Consider the following 26083-nt stretch of genomic DNA (forward strand, 5'->3'; position numbering starts at 1 on the left):
ATAGTTATTGATTTCACATGACCACTATCCAAAAATAATAAATTATTTTGCATTATCAGTCATAAAGGCTGGTAACCTTGGTTCATGTACTGTAAGTGTGTATGCATGTACATGTGCTTGTCGCTAATGGTAGCTTAGGTGTATTTTTTGTCGGTTCATATAACCTGTGTAAATTATGCATGTACGTTACACGCATATGTCTCTGGTGTATTAAAATAACCGTTCAAAAACGTGTTTCTAGCAACTTAAACTTTTTAAAAGATGTAGTCATTAGCAGATGTTCATTAACGTTTTACAGTGAAAGTGATGTAAAACTTTGCTCCGTTTTCACAGGTTCTTTTGAAGATGCAGTGGAAGTGGAAGTTTTGTGAATTTATGTGAAAAACGAGATTACCTAATAACATTATAGGTTACGGTTAGCATATTGCTAATAAATGTTTTCTTATGCTCTTTCACAGGCTCTTTTGAAGAAGCAGTGGAAGTGGAAGTTTTGTGAATTTATATGTGACAAACGAGGTTACCTATTAAAACGTTATAGGTTATGGTTAGCATATTGTTGCTCTATAATGCATAGGGTTAGCATATTGTTGCTCTTTTGATATGAGTTAACAGCTATCAACTCAAAAGTTGTCACCAGTGCATGCAGGAGTGTGTGTATGTGCCCTTTTCCCTTTATTTTTATCCAGTTTAATGCTTTATTGTTGAATAATGTATTTTCCTGTCTCTAAACACCGTATTGTTAACATTGTGAACTTGAGTACATTGTAGTGTTATCTGTTTTTTGTCAACAATAAGAAAAATTAAATGGTGTTATGGTTTAATTTCTTATTAAATTTATAAAACTTATAAAAATCTCATTTAAGGAATATAATTTAAATTATAAGACATTGCTTAAATATAACATTTATTTCTACCTAAAATCATTTGTTTAACTTATTTTATAAAACATATGCTCAAACACATTAGTAATGTGAACTAATGAATTTCAGTAAAGACTACTAATGTAAACGTGATTTATCTATAGCATGACTTGAGATTCTATGTTCAAACAACTTAACTTGTTTAGTTTTATCCTGTGTAAAAACTAAAATGGTTTAGTGCAACAGGTTTCCTCAAAAATTTCTGGTAATGTCAACTAATTCGGGTTAAGAGTGTACACACACACGTACACAAACATGTACTGTATGGTTGTGCAGGTTTTCAGAGAGCTCTTTGCTTTTACCCATCATGAAGTGTTTCTTGTGTGACACCTTGGTAATGAGACACCTTTTAATAGGCCATCAGTTGGGACTGAACAAGCTGATATTAATTTCCACTGATAAGGGGCAGGATTGGCTTCTAATTACTGATAGATTTCAGGTAGTGTCTTGGCATTCCATACCATTTTCCACCTCCTTTTCTTCATGTGTTCAATACTTGGGTTGTTACCAACATCTGTTGAAAGTCATGTAAACAGCACCTTTAGAAATATATTTACTGAGAAAAATTGAGGTGTTCGATACCCATTTTACCCACCATTGGACTAGTATTTAAATCATGTTAGTATTTGAATACATCTGGGTATAGATTTTGGTTTGTTTGTTCTAGAAGTGTACGTACATCAGTAATGAAATTAGTGAAAATAGTCTTGTCAAATACTGCCATTTACTAATATCGTTTTTTTTTATTCTAATATAGTTCATTCGAAATACATTTCTTTCAAATTAACCAAAATGTCAATCCCTAGAATTAAAAAAAAACTTTGAATCACTAAGCTGGACCACATAAGATTTGGGAACTAGGAAAGCCTGTCCACCTGCGACATTTTTCCCCATTTTGAGGTTTTGATGCGAACATTACCCAAAAAACCCCAAACTGGAAATTAAGCATTAAGTTTTGGTTACTAGGAAATCTCCACACACTGACCACACAAGAGATTGATTGTATGGACACATCAAAGACAAAATTGATGGTTAGGAAACTCTATTCATTTATTTATGTATGCTTACTTTACAATCAGGTTTGACCAACATTGATGAACAAGGGCCATTATTTTAAGCTAGCAGGCTTCATATAAACAAAGTGTACATTTTTAGCCATCCAAATTCTAATTTAGATCACAAGGTAACTGAGAAAAATGACTTAAAGTGAAAATTTAAAAGAAAATGCTCTGATGACTTCTTTATTTTTAACAAAAAAAATTGTTTTTACCTCATTTTTACAGATTTGGTTCCATTGTTTTATGTTTGGGAGCAGGGTTGTTCTCCCCATCTTTATCAGTCTTTTTGGCTACCTTGGGACTCTTGGCCAGTTGAGGGTTGCTTGAGACTTTCCTCTGAAACTGCGGGCTGGATGAATCAGCAAGACCCACCCTACGAGCCAGCATAGGACTCCTAGATGTTTTTATCTTTGACTGCTGCAAAGAATCCATAGTTGTCAGGACCCTCAATCCTAGCAGCCCACAGTAGTAATTGCACTGATGTTGGATGACAAATTCTTCCAATATCTTTGGGGAACCATCATCTGTGAGACACTGATACCTTTAGTACACACATGATAAAATATGAATTAACATAATACATCCACAACGTATTGTAAAATATGAAAATATAGTACAGTAGAACATATAGACAAACCCTTTGGACCTGGTGACAATCTTAACATTTGTGATCTTTGTGTCTACACCTGAAATAAAACAAATAATGTTTTATTTTAGCAGTTTTAAAACAGTGATCCAACAATCTATTTCTAGACATGTGTGGATTATTTGTCTGTGCTCCAGCAAAATTTGGAGTCCCACATAGCCCTTGCATACCACATGCAACCAATAAGATTATTCATATGAATATTAGGGCAAAGTATTTGTTTGGAACTATAGTCTGCTGGAAAGTAGATCTCCATGTTTATGATAGGTTGAATTGTAGGAGATATCTAACCTTTTAGCTGGGTGACCAGCAGATTGCCATTTGTCCACTGGTAGATCCAGTGCTGAAATGTACAGCATTTCTGCTCCACTTCAGATGTATATTGAGTGACCAGTCTTCCAGTCTTATCCACTGTGCAGTATGTCAGGTACACCCCCTTTAATTCAGCCTCTATTGTTGCATATGGGATGTTGTTGGCAGGCCGGTAGATCAAATATAATGGAATCACTCTGTTTTTTTTTTTTAGGACAAAAACATAAAATCAGTGCATTTACTGATTTGAACTCAGACGTATATAGCATACTGGTCACTGAGATAGGAACATATGTACCACAGTATATTCACACAGTTGGCAAATTTGTCAGTTGTGTGGCAACAGTGTAGTGCAAAAAATCCTTAAGTTACAAGTCAAGAGCTTTAGGAAATTTTCATATCAGAGAACACAATAGGAGTAAAAAATTTTTTGTGTGTGTGTCAAGGTTGATGGAAAAAATATGGTTTTTTGTTTTTTTCAGAAACTGCTGATATGCTGAGATTTTCATAAACAACAATCTCTAAAGTATTCACAGAAAGGTATGAAAAAACATTACATCCAGTGAGCAGCTCTGCAGGCAGATTGGAAAAAGACCATGCCTATTTATTTGGCCTACTTATTTGGTGATGATCCAGAGGTGAGGTCAGGTAGCTGACCAGTAAGGCAAGCCAATTGCTGACTTGAGTCATTACTTAGGATTCACCATACTGATATGTGTCTGTTCCTCAAGCAAACAATTTTTTTCTTACTAGCAAAAAATTGTTTACTACACTAATGAACATAAAATTATATCAAAATTGTTGCACAGACAATACTTTTTATTTGAAGCTAAGACTGCTAAATGTTAGATCTCTTACAAATCACTTTTTAAAATGAAACCATAACTGGTCAGGAATTTAATGTATTGCAATTACAAGAAATATGAATTATTCTTAATGTAGTACTAAAATGATACTATCTTCCTGGATGTAGCAGCTTCTTTAAACTAGTAATAAAGGAGGGATTGCAGGTATTTGTAATGATATTCTAGATGTTAAACAAAAATATGAACATGAAAGTAACTAATTTGTAGTTCTTTATCAAAACATGGCATAAATAATTAAAAATTAAAGTATAAATCTACTCATTCATTAACACTAATTAGTATTTACAGACTCCCTGGACTGGTTGTTTCTGTAGGCAAATACAGTATTATTAGGCCATATAATATTTATTTTGAATTAAATACAAAAATATAATAACAAATTTCATTTGTTTCTTCTAAATGTAATGTATATATTAATTATAATATATGCACTTTGCAACAGTATTAAACATATAATTACATCACCTACTGTACAGTTTTATTGAATATCTGTTACAGTCTTAACTGCAATTCCTCCTCCAAACCACCAGAGGGAACCTCACCTGAATACTGAGTACTTTCCGGCCACTTCCAGGGTTTGCGGACATTTAAACTGCACTCATGCCGCATTACAATGCAAAGTATTGGCAGCGATTTTTCTAGATACCGAGCCATTTAATTGTTTTCCCTATTTTGCTTCTCTGTTTTTTGTATTTCCATATTTTGCAGAGGGACTTAACCCCATGCTCCAGACATAGATGGTCTGCAAAGCTGAGAACTTTGCACTGTCCCAGTTCATCACCAGTTCATCAGGCAACTCACATTCTCTGACAACTGGTTGAGGAACTTTATCTACTTACTGAGCCTTATGCTGCACCCCAAGGATCTCAGTTGTGGACAATCAACCTATTGGGCCTGGCTATATTACTCACCAGATGGTTCCCACTGCACTGGCTAAGCAAACATGATCCACAGTTGTCATAGCAGATCACGGAAATTACCCAATGGTCACCACATTGTCTTGATAACCATGACACATCCATGACTACATCCATTGATAGTCTAGACTCAGACCAAGAGGTCCACATTTCTAAAGAATACCATGACCTGCCGATGATTTTTAGCAAATTGCCTTGCCTCAAACTGCCATCACTGTCATATTTATATGAACTACCAATGGTTCCGCCAACCCTAGAGCAACTTCAGGTAGCTTGCATTCTTACCGAATTGGAACTCAGGGGTGCATACATCCTCATTTGTATATGAGAGTTGGAGAGTAAGGAGAGGAGTTGAAGATCCTAGTGGCTCCCCTCACAGCTCTTCTATGTGAAATACCCTGAAAACTACTAAGGACCACTCTGCTCAATAGGCCATTAATCAATTAAAACAGAGATTTTCTACAGCAACCACATTTGTCATGGCAAGCAATGGTCAAGTGCCTCTATCAGGAACTAAGCAGATGCAGTGCCTTGCGAAAGTATTCGGCCCCCTTTAACTTTGCGACCTTTTGCCACATTTCAGGCTTCAAACATAATGATATGAAACTGTATTTTTTTGTGAATAATCAACAACAAGTGGGACACAATCATGAAGTGGAACGAAATTTATTGGATATTTCAAACTTTTTTAACAAATCAAAAACTGAAAAATTGGGCGTGCAAAATTATTCGGCCCCTTTACTTTCAGTGCAGCAAACTCTGCACTGAAAAAGATCAGTGAGGATCTCTGAATGATCCAATGTTGACCTAAATGACTAATGATGATAAATAGAATGCACCTGTGTGTAATCCAGTCTCCGTATAAATGCACCTGCACTGTGATAGTCTCAGAGGTCCGTTTAAAGCGCAGAGAGCATCATGAAGAACAAGGAACACACCAGGCAGGTCCGAGATACTGTTGTGGAGAAGTTTAAAGCCGGATTTGGATACAAAAAGATTTCCCAAGCTTTAAACATCCCAAGGAGCACTGTGCAAGCGATAATATTGAAATGGAAGGAGTATCAGACCCCTGCAAATCTACCAAGACCTGGCCGTCCCTCTAAACTTTCAGCTCATACAAGGAGAAGACTGATCAGAGATGCAGCCAAGAGGCCCATGATCACTCTGGATGAACTGCAGAGATCTATAGCTGAGGTGGGAGACTCTGTCCATAGGACAACAATCAGTCGAATACTGCACAAATCTGGCCTTTATGGAAGAGTGGCAAGAAGAAAGCCATTTCTTAAAGATATCCATAAAAAGTGTCGTTTAAAGTTTGCCACAAGCCATCTGGGAGACACACCAAACATGTGCTCTGGTCAGATGAAACCAAAATTGAACTTTTTGGCAACAATGCAAAACGTTATGTTTGGTGTAAAAGCAACACAGCTCATCACCCTGAACACACAATCCCCACTGTTAAACATGGTGGTGGCAGCATCATGGTTTGGGCCTGCTTTTCTTCAGCAGGGACAGGGAAGATTGTTAAAATTGATGGGAAGATGGATGGAGCCAAATACAGGACCATTCTGGAAGAAACCCTGATGGAGTCTGCAAAAGACCTGAGACTGGGATGGAGATTTGTCTTCCAACAAGACAATGATCCAAAACATAAAGCAAAATCTACAATGGAATGGTTCAAAAATAAACATATCCAGGTGTTAGAATGGCCAAGTCAAAGTCCAGACCTAAACCCAATCAAGAATCTGTGGAAAGAACTGAAAACTGCTGTTCACAAACGCTCTCCATCCAACCTCACGAGCTTGAGCTGTTCTGCAAGGAGGAATGGGCAAAAATTTCAGTCTCTCGATGTGCAAAACTGATAGAGACATACCCCAAGCGACTTACAGCTGTAATCGCAGCAAAAGGTGGTGCTACAAAGTATTAACTTAAGGGGACCGAATAATTTTGCACACCCAATTTTTCAGTTTTTGATTTGTTAAAAAAGTTTGAAATATCCAATAAATTTCGTTCCACTTCATGATTATGTCCCACTTGTTGTTGATTCTTCACAAAAAATTAGTTTCATATCATTATGTTTGAAGCCTGAAATGTGGCAAAAGGTCACAAAGTTCAAGGGGGCCGAATACTTTCGCAAGGCACTGTATCTCAGAACTTGCTGTATCCATGAGCAACAGTTCCTCACCTGGGCCGAATATGCCCAAAACTCTCTAACCTTGCCTTTTCAATGTGTCCTGGGCTATCAGAATGTTGTTTTCACTTGTGTTATCTTTGACTAATATTTAAATTTGTTTGATTATCTAAAACATTAAAGTGTGACAAATGTGCAAAAAAAAGAGAAAAAATCCAGAAGGGGGCAAACACGTTCACACCACTATACTGTAAGTACCCAGGTATAGTGTCATACTGGCACCACTTCAAACAAACTAAATTGGTAGTACATCAAATAGCATGGATGCAGGGACATCTTCAAATTGTAAAGCCTTTTATTTTTATAATTTAATAAATCTGCTGTACAAATTGTTATACAGATTAAAAGGAAATGAAATTAATTGAATTATATTATTTACAGACAGATGATTCTACTTATCATGCTGGATTCCTGTCCTGGTGGAGAAATGCTTGTGCTCCATTGTTTACACCAGGGATCAGCCAATGAGCCTTCAAAAAAAAGCATGCTTAGACAAAGACCTGAAATCCCCAAAGGATCTACAGATGAAATACCAGAGCTGAAGAGCAGGCAAAAGAAGAGAACAAAGCAAGAGGAGAAACAAACCCTCCCTTCCTTCTATCATTATGGGAAACATAAGATCACTGGCTAACACAGTGGATAACAACATCATTTTAAAAGAGCAAAGGCATGTTTTACCAAGCATTTGTTATGTGCTTTATTGAAACATGGCTGTCTGATAACATACCAGAATCTATTGTGGTTTAGCTGGCTTTCAGTTAGTGCAGGCAGAGAGGAATTGAACAGTGAGCACCAAGAAGAAGGGAGAGGGAGTTCTCGATTTGATTGAGAACATATGATGCAATCTTGGACATATACAGTGAAGGAAATTGTGTGCAGCCCTGACATTTAATTGTTAGCAGAAAATCTTTGTCCATATTATTTGCCAAAAGAGTTTTCCCATACCATAATAATCACTGATTACATTCCTCCTACAGCCGATGTGTTCCGGGATGCTAACATCATCAACTCTGAAACTAGGCAATGCGGTATGGCTAAATACTCAAGACAATTAACAAGGAACAGGTGTGCAGAGGCAGGGAGGAATAGACAAAGGCGGGGCAGACACGTGAACACAGAAAGTAAACAAAAAAGCACATTGCCAAAGTCCGGGCTAAATCCTCATAGTACCCCCCCAAACCCCCAGGGTGTGGCTCCCGATGCACCAATCCTGTTTCAGTCAACATATCCAAGGGAACCATGATCCCGGCGAGATACAGGAGGGAGGAGTGAGGCATCCACAGTGAGGCAGGTCGGGGGAGCAAGGCACATCGCGAGGCAGGGGGGAGCAAGGCATATGGAGGCGCAGCCAGAGAGGGCCGAGCAATGTCCACAGATGTCACACAAATAACAAAAGAAAAATAAAACAAAAGTCCAGGTTAAAACAGGCCAGAAAGAAAAGTCCAAAAAAACAATGTACACATAAGGAACAGGTGTGCAGAGGCGGGGCGTAGACAAGAGCGGGGCAGATACGTGAACACAGAATGTAGACAGAAATTCTGCATACACAATGTACAGCAGGTAAAGTGAGTATCAAACATGTCATCATTTTTCTTAAATAAAGTTCTAGAATTGCTGTTGACATGAAACTTTTACCCCATGTCAGTAACTATTTTATTACACTTAACTTCATTTCTGAAATGATTTAGTTTATATTTTTTGTATGTATGTATTACTTGGGTTGTTATTGACATCTGGTAAAAGTTCATTTCAGGAGGCCCTTTAGAAATATATTTACTGAGAAAAATGGTGGTGTTCAAAACATCTTTTACCTGCTGTAAGCCTCCCAAGACATTGACACTATACATTTCTTTCCAAACAGCAAACCGTGGGTGACCAAGGACATCAAGGCACCATTAAACAAGAAGTCTGCCTTTAGTATGGTATTAAACCAACACTGGCTATAGAAAAACAGTTTTGATCATGTTGTTCCTGCCCAACCAAACCTTAGCTTCTCTTGTGACTCACATCCATCCCACCACGACAACCCCCCTCTTCCTCCATGCAACACTACCCTTCTCCCCCTCAATTATACCACCATATACCTAAAAACACCTCCCCTGCAATCCCTCCCCCAGTTCATTATCTGTCCCCAATGACTCCTGACTCAACATGGACCAGAGGAAGCGAAGGAAAAAGTTGTCTGAGGAGATTAGAAAGAAAATTATAGACAAGCATGATAAAGGTAAAGGCTATAAGACAATTTGATGACAAAACCAAAGAGACGGATAATCCGAATGGTAACAAAAGAGCCCAGAAAGACTTCTAAAGAGATCCAAGGTGAACTTCATGTTCAAGGAACATCAGTGTCAGATCGCACCATCCATCGTTGTTTGAGCCAAAGTGGACTACATGGGAGACGACGAAGGAGGACACCATTGTTGAAAACAAATCATAAAAAAGCTAGACTGGAATATGCCAAACTACATGTTGACAAGCCACAAAAATTCTGGGAGAATGTCCTACGGACAGATGAGACGAAAATGGAACTTTTTGCTATGTTCACAGATGGAAAAATGAAGCATATCAAGAAAAGAACACTGTCCCTACTGTGAAACATGGAGAAGGCTCTGTTGTGTTCTGGGGCTGCTTTGCTGCATCTGGCACAGGGTGTATTGAACTGTGCAGGGTACAATGAAATCTGAAGATTGTCAAAGGATTCTGAGAGAAATGTGCTGGCCAGTGTCAATGTGTGGTCTCAGTCGCAGGTCATGGGTCTTTCAACAGGACAATGACCCAAAACACGCAGCTAAAAACACCCAAGAATGGCTAAAAGGAAAACATTGGACTATTCTAAAGTGGCCTTCTATGAGCCCTGACCACAATCCTATTGAGCATCTTTGGAAGGAGCTGAAACATGCCGTCTGGAAAAGACACCCTACAAACCGGTAACAACTGGAGCACTTTGCTCATGAGGAGTGGGCCAAAATACCTGCTGAGAGGTGCAGAAGTCTCCTTGCCAGTTACAGGAATTGTCTGATTGCAGTGATTGCCTCAAAAAGTTGTGCTACAAAATATTAAGTTAGGGGTACCATAATTTTTGTCTAGGCCTGTTCCATGAGTTTATTTTTTAAAGAATTCCTTTATGGTTGAATAGCAATGTCTGACTTTCATTGCTTAATATTCATAGAATTTTTATTTATTACTTTTGTCAGATTAAAGTTTTTTCTGTGACCATTGTGAGTTTTTCTTTCATTGACCGAAGGGTACCAACAATTTTGTCCATGTGTATAGGAATAATATTCATGAAATGTATCAGTCAGGATTTAGGCCTCATTATTTCACAGAGACAGCACTGATTAAAAGACCTGTGACTAGTCTCTTATCAGGGTTGTGTTTTTTTTGCTGGTGTCACTTGATCTTAGTGCAGCTTTTGAAACCACTGACCATGTTATATTACGTGATAGGCTAGAACATGTTGTTAATGTTAAACGGACAGCCCTTTCCTGGCTCAACACTTATTTGACTGATCATAATCAGTTCATTACCTCTTCTTCCGGACCTACTGCCGGACCTACTACATCCTGATGCCATACCCCTGGTTGGAGTCTTGTCGCCCATTGTGCACTCTGCTGGGGATTGCTCTGCATAGACAGCCAGTGACTCATGGATGGGGCCACCCGGAGAGGATGGGTTTCCCTTTGAGAGTTTCTTTCTTATATCATCTCAGGGAGTTTTTACCCACCAGTTGTCTCCAGCTTGCTCAGTTGGGATATATGTTAGCTAGATATATAGTAAATGAATGATAAACTTTAAATTAATTTATTTATTATATTTTTATATAATATATGTGTGAATGTATTTTTTTTCTGTTTCTATACTTCTGTAAAGCTGCTTTGAGACAATGTGAATTGTTAAAAGAAATAAACAAATAAACTGTAGCGTCTTGTACCAGTCATTTTAGATTTCATGTCCCAGGCACCCTAAATTTCAACAATTAGAAAAAAAAAATCTACTCCTCAATTAACCGATGAGCAACCCAGTTTTACACCCACACCTGGCTCCAGAATGTCTGGAGTCTCCACAAAGACCAGATAACCCCATGCGGCTCATTGGGGCCCGAAAACAGAACTCACACACACACACACACACACGCACACACACACACACACACGCACACACACACACACACACACACACACACACACACACACACACACACACACACACACACACACACACACCACAATGAGACATTCCTTTTACTAATAAAACCCAAGATAAGGTACTCTAAGGTTCTCATTCTTATAACCCTTTTTGTAATGTGTTTCTTCTTTTAAGGCTTGCCTGACTTAAAATTATTTATTATTATATTATAACTGTCATTCTTACCATTGGCCATCAATCTCTATAACTCCTACACTTTTAGTAAAGAGCTGAGATTACACAATTAACACTGACCTCATCACTGTATTAATATGCACACACAATACAATATGTACATTAATTTCATACCATGTACAATATCATATTATATCATATCATGTGCAAAATGATATCATGTGCAACATAATCTTAATTCTTAAGCATATTTTCAGATATTGTTTGTGTGTGTGGCTGCGTGTGTATATGTGTGTGTGCTTCATGATTTTTAAAATCTTTTTAAAAACATTTCTTGATATCAATTTTTTGTAAAATTTCATCTTTGTGTGAAAAGTAATATTTGAAAATCTAAAATGTTTTTGCACTGATTCACTTTGAGACAATGGGACATTGATAAATTCGCTATACAAATAAATTCAATTCAATTCAATAATACAGAAAGAGAAAGAAACAGTGTGTGTGTGTGTGTGTGTGTGTGTGTGTGTGTGTGTGTGAGAGAGAGAGAGAGAGAGAGAGAGAGAGAGAGAGACTTACTCTAGTGCGAAACCAAATTTATCAATCACTCTTGTTTCAGCAGCAAAGATTTTGCAGTATTCCCGGACAATGTTTTGGATTTTACATTCCTATGGAAAAAGAAATGGACAAAATATACTTCTAAACCTTTCTTCAGTACTCCAAATATGATAACAGTGAAAGAAAAAACAAAATATGGCTTATAATTGCATTAATTTTTAAACAATGTAAAATGAATAAATAATTTTAATGAATTAGGAATGAAAAATCCTAACTGTGTGTGTGTGCTTAATGTTTTTGAAACATGTATTTTGAAATATTTTACTGTCTTGAAAAGTACAATTTTGTCTGAAATGTACTATTAGGAAATCTAAAATGTTTTTGTATTGAATAAATAATACAGACAGAGTGTGCAAAATAAAATGGTTCATAAAATATGAGGTGAAAAATGGTTTATAACTGCATTCATTTATAAACAATATAAAATTAATAATTCATTTTAATGAATAAGAATAGTACTTCCCATAATTGTCATATAACTGCTATTTACTCTTGGTTATGCATTCAGTGAAATCTATGAAATCACTCACCTTTTTGGTGATCTCTAAATTGATCTCAGCTAAGCAGTTTTCTTCTTTGGTCCCATACACAATTTGGTTTCTGACTTTGACAATGCAGGTGGTTCCTGAATCAAAGATAGGATCCAGACCGTAGATGACCTTGGCTCTGCTGATTTTGTGTGCAATTCCTTGCCCAATTTGCAGTTCTTCCATCATAATGCGACCAAATAGCTTATTACCCCAATAGCCGGGGTCCACCAGGCCTTTGTTGAACAGCAAGGGTGTCATCTCAATCTCCTCTCCCACTGAAGAGAATGCATATCAAGACATGTAGAGGATATATACTCCTAAAACAATCAATTGTCGTATGCCAAATTGTAAAATGTCTTCTTAAAAATACCCATACCTTCTGAACCATCTTGTATGAAGAACTCAGCCAGTACTGCCAAAGAATAAGTACAGATTGAGGACTTGCTCAAATTCTAAATACTTTTCATTATTACATCAGATATTTTCACTGATTAATTAAATGTAAAATGCTAATTACTGTCTGAGCTGAGTACGTAGTCAGTTGTGTCAGTGCCATAGTCATTCTTGATTGTGCAGCCATATACTCCACAGTCTCTGTTTGATGCTTGAACAATGGCTAGTGCCACTTGACTTTCATCTCCAGCACTAAGACAGGTAAAATTTCATGTCATATAAAACAATTAAGGGACAAATTTACAGCCCACATGGTATTCATGAGCATACATTGCATTTCAATGGTATTTTATATCTTTAATCTAAAATTAATATTATTCTTTTATATGCAATCTACAGTCTCAATTGGAGACAGGATGTGATTACATAATGTAATGAAACAAAGTTACCTTCTTTTAATTTCTGCAATCTCTATATCATCTTTGAACCACTTGATTGTGGAGTCACTGAGTATATTAAAGAATTGACACCACAACTTTAAGTGGTGCAAGGCATCTAAAAAGGGTTCTCCCCTGATCTTGCGGATTACCTGAGGAGCTGAAGGGAGAAAAAATTGGTTGAAGATAAACATTTTCTCATTTTAAAGATTTTCACTCCATTCTAAACAGGACGGAATATGCAATATCAGTCAGCTGACAATCTAGTCAGCATTAGTAGTCATGAGATATATAAGTAAGGATTAACACACAACTAATTTTGCAGTTATACAAAGAAAATAAAGAATGCCAGGGTAGTATGATATGACCCAATGAGAAACAATTTACCTAGGGTTACTTTTTTAAATTATTTATAAATATTTCATTGGGCTTTTTAACTGTTTACAGTTACGTGAACTGATGTAAGACATTATTAATAAAAGTCCTGCTATGACCTAACTTACAACTGCTATGAAATGCCTTTCCCTCATAGCCTGTCTTGTTTGAAATGAATAAGATTTTCAGGAGTGTCAGTTTCCACGGCGAGGATAAAACCATACCCAAAAGCAGAGATAACAAAACAAACACGGTTATAAACAAAAACGTGAATCATACACAAGGAAAAATCACGAGAACTAGGAACATAATATAGCAAACAAACACTGAAAATAGCAACTAAAGATTTCATAAAACAACACTGACAAAGAAAAGACTCTTTTCTTAAAAGCCACATGCAACACTGAGGAAATAATTAAGCATGGTAATTAACAGAGGTGGAACGTAACAAATTAAATTTAGTCACGTTACTGTAATTGAGTAATTTTTTGTGTACTTCTATTTTGTAAAATATTGTTTAAAATTTGTAATTTTACTTTTACTTAAGTATGTTTTGATTGAAGTAACTCACATTAGACTCAAGTCATGGACTGCTACTGAAATAAACTGAAATAAAAATGTTTTTATTTTATAATCTGTAAAAGTCAGCAAACAAATTAATAAATGGTTCTTTTTTGTTTTATAAGTAGCCAGAATATGACATATTTTCCACCTAGTTTATAATGCTAATAATATCACGTTAAAATTTCCACCTGTTTAAATTTTATTTATTTTTATTGTTCTTTAATATGTAAAGTTGTTTCTTCGATTTAAAAAAAAAACATTTTGGGGAGTGAGGAATACAACGGCAAGGGCAAAGTGTCCCGAGCAACGTCAACCACCGAGCTGAGAGCCGAGCATCATCCACAGCCAAGCAGTAGCACCTAGCAACGTCCTCAGATTGCCGTTATCCCGCTGGGGCTGCAAATGGTGGAGTTTTTCTGTCAAGCATGGCAGTGGCCACAGCAAGGATAAAACCAGATGCAGGATAACCAAATAAACACCGTCTATTAAAAAGGGGTGAGACATTGACAGGGGAAAAAACACAAGAACTAGGAACATTATACGGCCAAACACTGAAAATACCAACAAAGAAACAGAGTGCATAAAGCAACAACAAGAATGAAAAGATGAGGACTCTGTGAAACTATTTGCAATGCAGAGGGAAAAAATATGCATGGTAATTAAGATGATTAGGAACAGTTGAGTAAAGATGAACAACACATGTGCATCCAAAACACTGCCAGAATGCCCCCCAATATTCAGGTAGAGAGTCCTGACAAAAAGTGTAGTTTGTTGTAATGATTCCACAGTTGGAGGCACATGAGAATCCAAATGCTGTAGTTTATTTTCAAGCAAATAATAACGGACGAGAAACAAGAAATAGTGGAACTCTGCCATTAGCGAGGTTTCAAGGATGTCCATGATGTCCCCAGATGTTCAAACAGTTAATGTTTTTTTGTTCAAATGACAGGTGAAGACCTACTTTTTCTTAAACAAACAAACAAACAAAAAAAACGGAACACAGATTTAAGTTGATGTATCCTAAGTCTGTAACCTAGTGATCCAGACCTGTATTATTGTATTTATTGAGAGATACTTGCCCAGGCATCTTATATTGTGCACAGACCTGACATGAATTTACAAATTCCCTTAAATCTCAGCTAAGGGTGGAATCCAAAAGGCATTCTGCAAAAAAGCTATGGTCTGCTGAATCCCTGGATGCCCAAGGAGTTATGCACCCACTGCACAGTTCTTTGTTAGTGGGATTGTGTTACCAATTGCTTGTCAACAGACATTTGGCTAATGGTGACTCTTTGAATTTCCTCCATTAAGCAAGGATCCTTCAGGGAGGCAGTATAGGCTCAGGGTCTGGAGAATTGCTGTAAACTTCTACAATGAATGGCGAGTCAGGTTCAGGGTGTTTCAGAATGGGAAGTGTGGTAAATCTGTTTTTCAGTCAAAGGCTGCTTGAGCTATCCCATTCCAGCAAATCCTTTTGGGACCTTTAACAGTAAGGTCAGAGACAACACTTTGGCGCTGTAGTCATGGATGTACCGACGACAAAAACTGACAACGTCCAGGAAATCTCTAAAGTTTCTCGACTGATGAAGGCAGTTTCTATTCATCCTCATCCCTATTTTGAATTAGACACTAGGCACTTTCTCAGGTCATACTTGGTAAAAATTCAGGCTCTTTGTAGTCAATACAAAATGATATGACCCCCATACTTCTTATTAACAAAGAAGAAGCATGCCATGGCTGAAGAGGTGATAGGATGGATGAACCCTGAGGTCACTGCCTCTTATGTGTCCATGGCCTGAGTCAAGTCATCACCTATGAGTTGGTTGTCTGCTGATATAATTATTATTGCTGGTGAGTAGGGGACATTGGGCAGATAGAAGTCTTGGTCCAGCTGGTGAATGACATTGACAGTGGCTCAGGAATTTACAAAAGCTGAAACATGAAAAATGTTGGGAGGCCTTAGATAAACTGTACGAGAGTGTGCAGCATTGTAAGTTGTTCATAATAGATCTTGAACATTTCACCTTGATGCATAATGATAGCCTGTAGCTGCATAATCCACGCTAGATTAGTTTTAGGCAAAGTATTCTGCAATGATTTTGCAGTTGTAGGCAGATTAGAATCCATATTCATAGTTTATTTAGAACCAGAAAACAATCCAGGATGAGAAACAAGAAACAACACACAAAAACTGGCAGAGGTCAAATCACAATAAGGCATTTAGTGATGCAAACAAATCCAGAACAGAAACCGTAAATGTAATACAAGAAACTGGGAGAATAGGGTCAAAATATCTAACTACAACAGACAACGTTAAGGCTTGGTACGCAAAGTACTGAAAATACTATGCATTACTCACAATAAGTGAGCTTAAATGTACATAAATGAGGAAGTGAATTTTGATTGCATACACTGCTCAATATTCAATGGCTACCTCTGCAGGTAGCCCCATCACAGTTGACTTGCCACCAAGAATTTCAACGGCTCACTCTGAAGGCAGCCCCGTTACTGTTGACTCTGAGCACTGTGATATAAATTAATATAACAATATATTAAATATTATTATTTAAATTTTATAAAATCCCTGGATTTGGTTACATTGTTGTATTCCATTAAACAAATATTAATTTCCTAGCCAGCATTCTTTGTTCCTTGATACCACAGGCCATTCTCTATATAACAGATATTTTACAGTTGTATGAAAGTAAAACAAATTGTGAAATGTAAATTTGACCCAAGGATAATGACAAATGCCTGATCAAGAACAAGGATACTCTAGGGGAACTCTGGGGGAAGCTAGCCACTAAAACTAAATTCTGATTATATAGCTGAAATACAAGATATTTTTGGTAAGAACTTATTTTTACTATATTGCAATCCTTACCCCCCAAAAATTTGTAATGTTTTATGTTTGTTAAAAAGTTAAATTATTACCTTTGTAGGGGTCTAGCATTGCCTTTTGTGTTGGTTTGCTCTCTGTGTTTGACAAGTTAGTCTCCTCTGAATGCTCCTCCTTTGGTTTTTGCACCTCCACCATGGTTTTTCGGCGACCTAACATAGGTGAACGTTTTTCCATGTGCTGTGCTTGTTGTCCACTCTGAAGTTGCAAAAAAGCAGCCCTGCGTGCCTGGCTGGGTGACATGTATGGGCTGTCTCTCTTGTTTAGGATGTCTGAGCCATCGTCTTCAGATTTTGTTTTGGCTAAGTAAATTTTTCTGCGAGCCCCAGATGCCAGTTCCTCTGGGGTAGCAGAGGGGATAAGAGTAAGACTGTCTCGTCGTTTCATCTTGGGGCTGCTCTCACAGGATAGAGTGGATGTAGGTGTGCTGCCTCCACTATCATCGCCATTTTTCTCACTTCCATCAACTATTGGGGTCACAGTAGAACCCTGACTTTCCAAGTTTGGGTTATTCTTTGCCATAAGCTTACGCAAACTAGCTGGGCTAAGTGGGGGAAGTGTTGGTCCAACAGGGGTTGTCAGGCCAAGTTTTTCCATAGCAGGTTTATCTCTTTGACACCTATCAGTATCTACTTCTACTTTTGCTTCTTTTTCTGGACATACATCAGTGGTAGAAGCAGTGGTATTTTGAATTGGTGGTAATGCTGAGGAAACATCAGAGCTCAGTTGAGTCTCCAACAAGTTTCTTCTCTCTGTTGCTTGTTTTTGCAATGCAGCTTTCTCAACTTCTTGATTTTTGTTATAACTAGATCCACTTTCAAAATCACCCACCACCTCTCTAATGATAGTCAAAGACTCTGCTACTATTTCCTTTTTTATAATGTTTTCTGTACTGTTTTCTACATGTGTTTTGGGGATAAATGAGGATGGATGGGTTTGAATGTTAGGGACTGCAATGTCTTGATGAACTGTATCTTGAAAGACAAGTTTTCCATATTTATTCTCCTGCTCTTGAATGGGTTTAAAATCATCGGCACATGCTATGCTGATTATAGGGATACTATTGCTGTCATTTCCTCTGCTTAACTCATTTATGACTTTAGATGGTTTTTCACAATCCCCAATTTGAGTCTCTACATATTCTGTTTTAACCTCTGTGGTTCTCTGATCTGATTGAAACCAGTCAGCATTCTTTTCATGCTGAGGAGGCATAACATCTACAGGTTCTGCAAATAATTCCACTCTGTCATCTCTGTTTTTTTTCTTTGGCGCTCCTAAGGCAGTACCCATTGTCTCCTCATAAAAAGGTTCATTATCTCTATGCATAAGTGTAATGTCATGAACTACTGGATGGCTAACTCTCTCATGTTCTGATAACAGAACATCTATTCTAGGAACACTGAATGGCTCCTCTTGTTTGATTTTTTCTGGGACCGTAACCTTGATTTCTGGTGTAAATGGCACAGCTCTCATCTTTGCCATATTTTTGATGACTGTTTCTCGTGTGTCAGGAAGAATTACAATAGGAGAAACAACAAATTGGTCCCTAGACTCAACTGTGTGCTTATCTGGTATTACTTTTGAATCTATCTTTGTTTTTTCTACTTTTAAATTTAAATGAATCTCTAAACCCTCCAATTCTGGTTGCTTTTGAAAATGAGAAATTCCTGTACCTTGCTCAGAGATAAAATCTGTGCTTTCACCTTTGCTATCAACTCTCTGCATGTTTTCATTACCCATCATTTTTTCTTTACTTTGATCTTGCTTCTTCTTCTTCAGTCTTTCAATACTATCAACCTTTATTGCTTCAGTGTTATTATCGTTCTGTGCAATGCTGCTTACTGATTCTAACTTAAGATTATCATGTCTAACATTTTTTGATGTAAACTCTTGAACATGTTCCATAAAACTATTAAGAAACAGAATAGAACTTCTATTTTTTGTAATCATGGTCTCCATCATATCTGATTCTCCATGATTTGTGTCAAGTACTATGGTTGATTTATCTTGAGAAATGGCACTGCATTTGTCCCTCTCGTCAGCAGTGTCTGCCTCAGACTTATTTCTGAAATCTGCTGATTCTGCTATTGCCACATCAATCTTGTTAGTTTCTGTGATGTAGTGACATTCTGCTTTTTTCTCATCCTCACTAATACCATCCTTTTGCACACAATTTTTGGGCACCAAGAGAGTTGCTCGGCTGACTTGGTTTGACCTGTTTGGCTGTGGCATAGAGGCTGTTGACATCAGACTGAATACTGCATAATCTTCTTGCTTTACAGCTTGCATTTCTTGATCCATGTTAGGCACATCATTATTGGGAACTGTATGGTCATCTGAAGCCTTGAGGAATAAAGACAGAGTTGGTCATAGCAACTTCAAACCCTCAAATGCACTCTAAACCAGAGGTTTTCAATTTTGGCTCTTGGTGGCCCAATAAATGTAATACAGCCAACCAAAGTTCTAAATGAAAATTTAGAAGGCATTTCTTTCAAATGTGTTTAGAGACTATGGCATTAATCAAAATAAATCTGTGAATTAACTAAACTTCAAAATTTTGTACCGAGAACAATTAGATAAAATTAAATATAAAAGGTTAACCAGAATGCTGGATCATTATTTTACAGAAAGTATGCAAATTGATGGTCCTAAATAATAGGTTTAGCAAAATTTCTATAAAAACCTATGTGAGAAGTTGCTGAAACATTGCTTGCTGGGGAACAAAAGGAAGAAGTCAATAATAAGTTAAAAAAAATTAGTATAACTTTAAGTTGATACTCTGCATCTTTAATGTAAAATCTTTAAATGCAATCTTAAATTGACAACTGGTGCCACCATTCATAAGCTGTACAATTAGTTTTCATTTACTTCAAGAAATTCTTTTGTAAATTTGTAAATTTACAAAAAGAAACTGTAGTCATTAGGATGGCATATTAGGAATATGCGATGTACAATATTCTTGTTCTATACATTTAATTATTGTTAATGATATATAATAAATTTTAGTATTGGACCAAAACCAAGAATAAATGTACCACAGAATGTTTACTTACCCAGACCAAAAATTATTTCCAAAATGAAAATATAAATATCACTTATTTTACTTTCAGCTACATTCTCGAAATATCAAGGATGAGAAGCCTTGTGAAGCACTTGCAGTTTCCATCATTCTTTATCATTTTTGGAGAACAGCTAGAGTTGTTTCCAAAGTATTTTTTTCATCAAATATGCCCTAACACATTGTGTTCTTTAAAGACTTGTATTTGCTAACACTCTTTAAAAGAGTTTCAGTGCACTTGAAGCTTAGGGAAAGCTGTCTTTCTAATGCATATGTGCAGGTGTATGAAGCACTTTTCAGGAACATTTTCCACATCTTTATCATGAAAAATAGTGTGAAATATTATAATATCATCTTTTACATTAAAATACATAATTATTAATAAATTGTATAAAGTAGTAGAAATAGTGTTTACAAGTAAATTCATCAAATATGGCCTAACACACTGTTCTCAACAAATAGTACTCTATATGCTAACAGTATTGTGCACTTTAGGCAAACAATTGCATATATGCAGTTGCAGTAACTACTTTTCAAATACTTTTCCCATCTTTAGGATTTAAATAAAAAAAAATATTATAAAAATAAACTCTCCTTTATATCTAGTATTGAAAGCAGGAGGGGAGAGGCATCTTGTTGTGGACCAAAACCCTAACTGAGCTAATCCTTTAATTATTCTTAGTTAGATAAGAACATATTTAAAAAGATAATCAAACATAATGTGCCCCAGATTTTCCAGTGCTTGGTCTACCCAGTACAGCATAAATATTTTGTAATATTAATATGCATTTTGTAAATTGATGAAAATGATTAAAATATATATTTTTGAAAACATGCTTAGTTTACAGCATGTTATCTGTTAGAAGACATGATCAGCATTTTATAATACGTTTAAGATAAAATGTTCTGAATCTTGATAGGTGGTACTAAGTAGATCCACTTATTAAAATGTGGAAATATATTATTACAAATTCATTCATTCATTCATTCATTTTCTACCGCCTAACTTCTCGGGTCACGGGAAGTATTATCTCAGGCGTCATTGGGCATCAAGGCAGGATACACCCTGGACGGAGTGCCAACCCATCGCAGGGCACACACACACTCTCATTCACTCACACACTCACACACTACGGGCAATATTCCAGAGATGCCAATCAACCTACCATGCATGTTTTTGGACCAGCGTAGGAAACCGGAGTACCTGGAGCGGAGGAAACCCCCGAGGCACGGGGAGAAAATACAAACTCCACACACACAAGGCGGAGGCAGGAATCGAACCCCCAACCCTGGAGGTGTGAGGCGAACATGCTATCCACTAAGCCGCCGTACTCCCCTTTATTACAAATTAATTTACTTTATTATCAAAACAATTAAATATATTGACACAAGCATCTCTTAGCTACATTCAGAGTCTTTTACATGTTTGGAAAGGTAATAGAATTGCTTGGAAAACTTTTACAGTAGGTATGTGTATTTCACTGCTTCAACATCTGCTATTAAGTATAAAATTAATATAATATAAATTTAAACCGGAAAACAAATTATTATAATGTACTGGGACCGTGTGCAGCCATATACATATGCATACATAATGAAGCAAATACAAAACAGCTATACAAATTAATAAGTAAATGAAAAAAACTCTCACTGTTTTTTAAATCTACAGCTTTTTTTTTTTTTTTTATCTTTTTTTCATGTGCACTTTGCTGTGCACCATTTTGATACCCTACACAAACACTGATTCTCTCTGTGAAAAGTGTCACACTGCCTAGTAAATATGCCAGTTTTTGCTATATATGGAAATTCTAATTGCCCAGGTGAACAAAACAAAATAACAAAATAACAAGTAATGACTGAAATATTTCATGGAAAGTTTGCACCAATACAAAACAAGAAGCATGTGCTCTTGTTAAATGACAAACAACCCATTGGCTCACAATGACCATGCACAACACATTCCAAAGACACATTCACACTCACATAAGTTTTAATGATGTACACTTGTACTCAATCACACACACAGTGACCTTCTCATGAAAAACTGGTCCACTACTACAACCAATTCCACCAGGAAACCTACAGGCCTTTAGAATCACCAATTGTTACATCAATCACTGCTTCATACCATATAATCGGCTGCATGCAACTCTCTTCTTGCCCACCAGATAAAAACTTTATGTCACTCCATCTTTAGAAGCAAGCTCATCACAAGGGCACACAAAAATTCAGGTACAAAGCATCATGGAACACAAAGAACAAGTCACCTTTTGAAGGTAAGTAATGGTGGCCTTACATAATAACCAACATCCATAGATTTATCTTGTCTTGGCACTACATGTACAGTGACAATAGGGTAAAGTCATGCAGCTACCCACACCACAGCAACCTTGGTACGAAACTACCACAAATCTCTTTGAGACTAACTAAACTAACTCTGTGATTTATTTATTTTTTGTTAGTTTTTTTTTCACATTCCATGTGCATTATATTTTGATTCTAGTCATGTATCTGCCCCTGCCTTTTCAAAAAGTTGCAAAGATAAGAAATATGATGTAACTACATGATGCAGAAACTCCATCCACCCATCCATCTTCTGCCGCTTATCCAGGTCCGGGTCACGAGGGCAGCAGTCTAAGCAGGGACACCCAGACTTCCCTCTCCCCAGACACTTCCTCCAGCTGTTCCGGGGGAATACCGAGGCGTTCCAAGGCCAGCCGAGAGACATAGTCCCTCCAGCATGTCCTAGGTCTTCCCCGGTGCCTCCTCCCGGTTGGACATGCCCGGAACACCACCCCAGGGAGGTGTCCAGGAGGCATCCAGAACAGATGCCTGAGCCACCTCAGCTGACTCCTCTCGATGTGGAGGAGCAGCGGCTCTACTCTGAGCTCCTCCCAAGTGACCGAGCTCCTCACCCTATCTCTAAGGGAGCACCCAGCCACCCTGCGGAGGAAACTCATTTCAGCCGCCTGTATACGGGATCTTGTCCTTTCGGTCATGACCCAAAGCTCTGTAGATTGTAGATCGACTGGTAAATAGAGAGCTTCGCCTTGCGGCTCAGCACTTTCTTCAGCACAACAGACCGGTATATCGACCGCATCACTGCAGAAGATACACTGATCCGCCTGTCGATCTCCCACTCCATCCTTCCCTCACTCGTGAACGAGACATTTACATTAAATTTACATTTACGGCATTTAGCAGACACCCTTATCCAGAGTGACTTACAACTGAGCAACTGAGGGTTAAGGGCCTTGCTCAGGGGCCCAGCAGTGGCAGCATGGTGGACCTGGGGTTTGAACCCATGACCTTCCGATCAGTACTTAAACTCCTCCACTTGAGGCAGGAGCTCTCCACCAACTTGATGGGGGCAAGCCACCCTTTTCCGGCTGAGAACCATGGCCTCGGACTTGGAGGTGCTGATTCTCATCACCGCCACTTCACACTCGGCTGCAAACCGTCCTAATGTATGCTGAAGGTCCTGATTTGTGGAAGCCAACAGGACAACATCATCTGCAAAAAGCAGAGACAAAATCCTGTGCTCCCCAAACTGGACTCCCTCTGGCCCCAGACTGTGTCTAGAAATCCTGTCCATATAAATAATGAACAGGACCGGTGACAAAGGGCAACCCTGCCAGAGTCCAACATGCACTGGGAACAAGTCTGACTTACTGACGGAAATGTGAACCAAACTCCTGCTCCGGTCATATAGGGCCCGGACAGCCCTTAACAGCGGGCCTCGGACCCCATACTCCCAGAGCACCCCCCACAGGATACCACGAGGGACACAGTCGAATGCCTTCTCCAGATCCACAAACCACATGTGAAATTGTTGGGCAAACTCCCATGAACCCTCCAGCAATCTGGCAAGGGTATAGCGATGGTCCAGTGTTCCACGACCGGGACGAAACCTGCATTGTTCCTCCTGAATCTGAGGTTCGACTATCGGCCGAATTCTCCTCTCCAGTACCCTGGCATAGACTTTTCCGGGGAGGCTGAGGAGTGTGATCCCCTTGTAGTTGGAATACAGCTTAAACAGAGGGACCACCACCCCAGTCATGCAGAAACTCTAGTTCATGCTTTTGTTAAAGCAAGGTTAGACTATTATAATGTTTCACTGTTTGGATGTTCCAGTAGGAGACTAAACAAACTCTAGTAAGTTAAGAATACAGGAGCTAGAGTTCTTACTAGATCCAGAAGATATCACTCTTATCCACACTGCTTTGAGTCATCAAATTGAATTATAAAATACTATTACTTGCCTATGAAGCACTGAATGTGAACTACATTACAGCACTGAACTGACTACAGCAGGGGGAAGAGCTTTTTCTCTCAGAGACCCACATTTACCAGTACACAGAAACTCTCACAATTCAACTTCAATTTAGAGGGATGTACTGTTACTAGTAGCTCGACAGTGAAAGACCTGGGTGTTATATTAGACAGCAACTTGTCTTTTGAAAATCATAATTGCCTGGAGTGACTATGTCTCTCAGCTGGCCTTGGAATGCCTCGGTATTCCCCCGGAACAGCTGGAGGAAGTGTCTGGGGAGAGGGAAGTCTTGGTGTCCCTGCTTAGACTGCTGCCCTCGCGACCCGGACCTGGATAAGTGGTAGAAGATGGATGGGTGGATGGAGTTTCTGCATCATGTAGTTACATCATATTTCTTATCTTGCAACTTTTTGAAAAGGCAGGGGCAGAAACATGACTAGAAAATCATATTGCCCATACTACAAAAACAGCCTTCTTCCACCTTAGAAATATTGCCAAGCTGAAAAACATCCTGTGTGTATCTGATGCTGAGAAGCTAATTCATGCATTCATGACCTCTAGATTGGACTACTGTAATGCATTACTAGGTGGTTGTCCTGCATCTTTAATAAATAGGCTACAGTTAGTTCAAAATGCAGCTGCCAGAGTTCTCACTAGGAAAAGAAAATATGATCATATAACCCCAATTTTATCATCTCTACACTGGCTACCTGTTAAGTTTAGAATTGATTACAAACTGCTGCTACTCACGTATAAGGCTCTTAATGGTTTAGCTCCCAGTATCTAACTAGTCTTTTAACACGTTACAATCCTTCATGCTCTCTGCGATCACAAAACTCAGGACTTCTGGTAGTTCCAAGAATATCAAAGTCTACTAAATGTGGTAGAATGTTTTCATATTTAGCTCCCAAACTTTGGAATAGTCTTCCGGATAGCCTTCCTGACTCAGACACACTTTCCCAGTCCCAAATGTAGATTAAAAACTCATCTCTAAAGTCAGGCATACACATAATACATCCCATAATACTGTGCACTATTATATCAGACTTGCAAATATTATGAACAGCAGATATGTTAATCACTCTCCACTGCTTCTCTCGTTCTACCCATCCTGTGGCATCCAGAAACTGTACCAGCTCCAATCGTCTTCCGTGCTATGAAGATTTTGGACCTCCACTGAGATGAGGCTGACTCAGCGAATCCTTAGGCATCTAGAGATCTATCAGCTACAGTCAGACTCACTTTTCTGACTTGTTCTTCTTTCCGGACCTACAGTACCAAATCCATCATAACACCCTACACCTGGTTAGTGTCTTGGCCCTTGGTGGTGCTCTCTGCTGGGGATAGATTTATATGGACAGCCCAACTTGGAGACTGTCATACTGTCTTTGAGCTGACATTGCATTGGTCAACTTTGAGCTTAGGGCTTCATCTGTGAACATTTGAAGACATCAGCAGGAACAAATTAGTGTTATAATGAATTCAGAATTTACCCTGACCTATTAATTTCTCAGGAGCTCTTGGTTGCACAATTCCACTCGACTATAAACTGTTGTAAAAAGGACATTATTTACCTTTACCTTATTAACTGTCAACTGTCACGCAATTGAGTATGAGTTCCCCTCTGAGCCTTGGCTCCTCTCAAGGTTTCCTCCTCATATCATCTCAGCAAGTGTTTTTTTGCCAGTCACCTCAGGCTATCTCATTAG

General features: G+C 38.1%; 1 protein-coding gene across 3 annotated transcripts in view; it reads right to left on the reverse strand.

The window, feature by feature from the left end:
• Nucleotides 1–1945: 1945 nt before the first annotated feature.
• alpk3a (alpha-kinase 3a) overlaps nucleotides 1946–26083 on the reverse strand; it is a 31192-nt gene continuing 7054 nt past the window's right edge. For all 3 annotated transcript variants that reach the window (XM_027161239.2, XM_047822686.1, XM_047822688.1), the window contains 9 exons: nucleotides 17079–19386; nucleotides 13218–13365; nucleotides 12893–13020; nucleotides 12752–12787; nucleotides 12376–12650; nucleotides 11807–11895; nucleotides 2916–3133; nucleotides 2616–2664; nucleotides 1946–2519 (listed from right to left, as the gene is read on the reverse strand). In XM_027161239.2, coding sequence (XP_027017040.1) covers nucleotides 2198–2519; nucleotides 2616–2664; nucleotides 2916–3133; nucleotides 11807–11895; nucleotides 12376–12650; nucleotides 12752–12787; nucleotides 12893–13020; nucleotides 13218–13365; nucleotides 17079–19386 — 3573 coding nt within the window. In that variant the 3' untranslated portion in view covers nucleotides 1946–2197. The remainder of the gene's footprint in view (nucleotides 2520–2615; nucleotides 2665–2915; nucleotides 3134–11806; nucleotides 11896–12375; nucleotides 12651–12751; nucleotides 12788–12892; nucleotides 13021–13217; nucleotides 13366–17078; nucleotides 19387–26083) is intronic.

Source organism: Tachysurus fulvidraco, chromosome 13 (genome assembly GCF_022655615.1).
Source record: "Tachysurus fulvidraco isolate hzauxx_2018 chromosome 13, HZAU_PFXX_2.0, whole genome shotgun sequence".
NCBI lineage: Eukaryota > Metazoa > Chordata > Actinopteri > Siluriformes > Bagridae > Tachysurus > Tachysurus fulvidraco.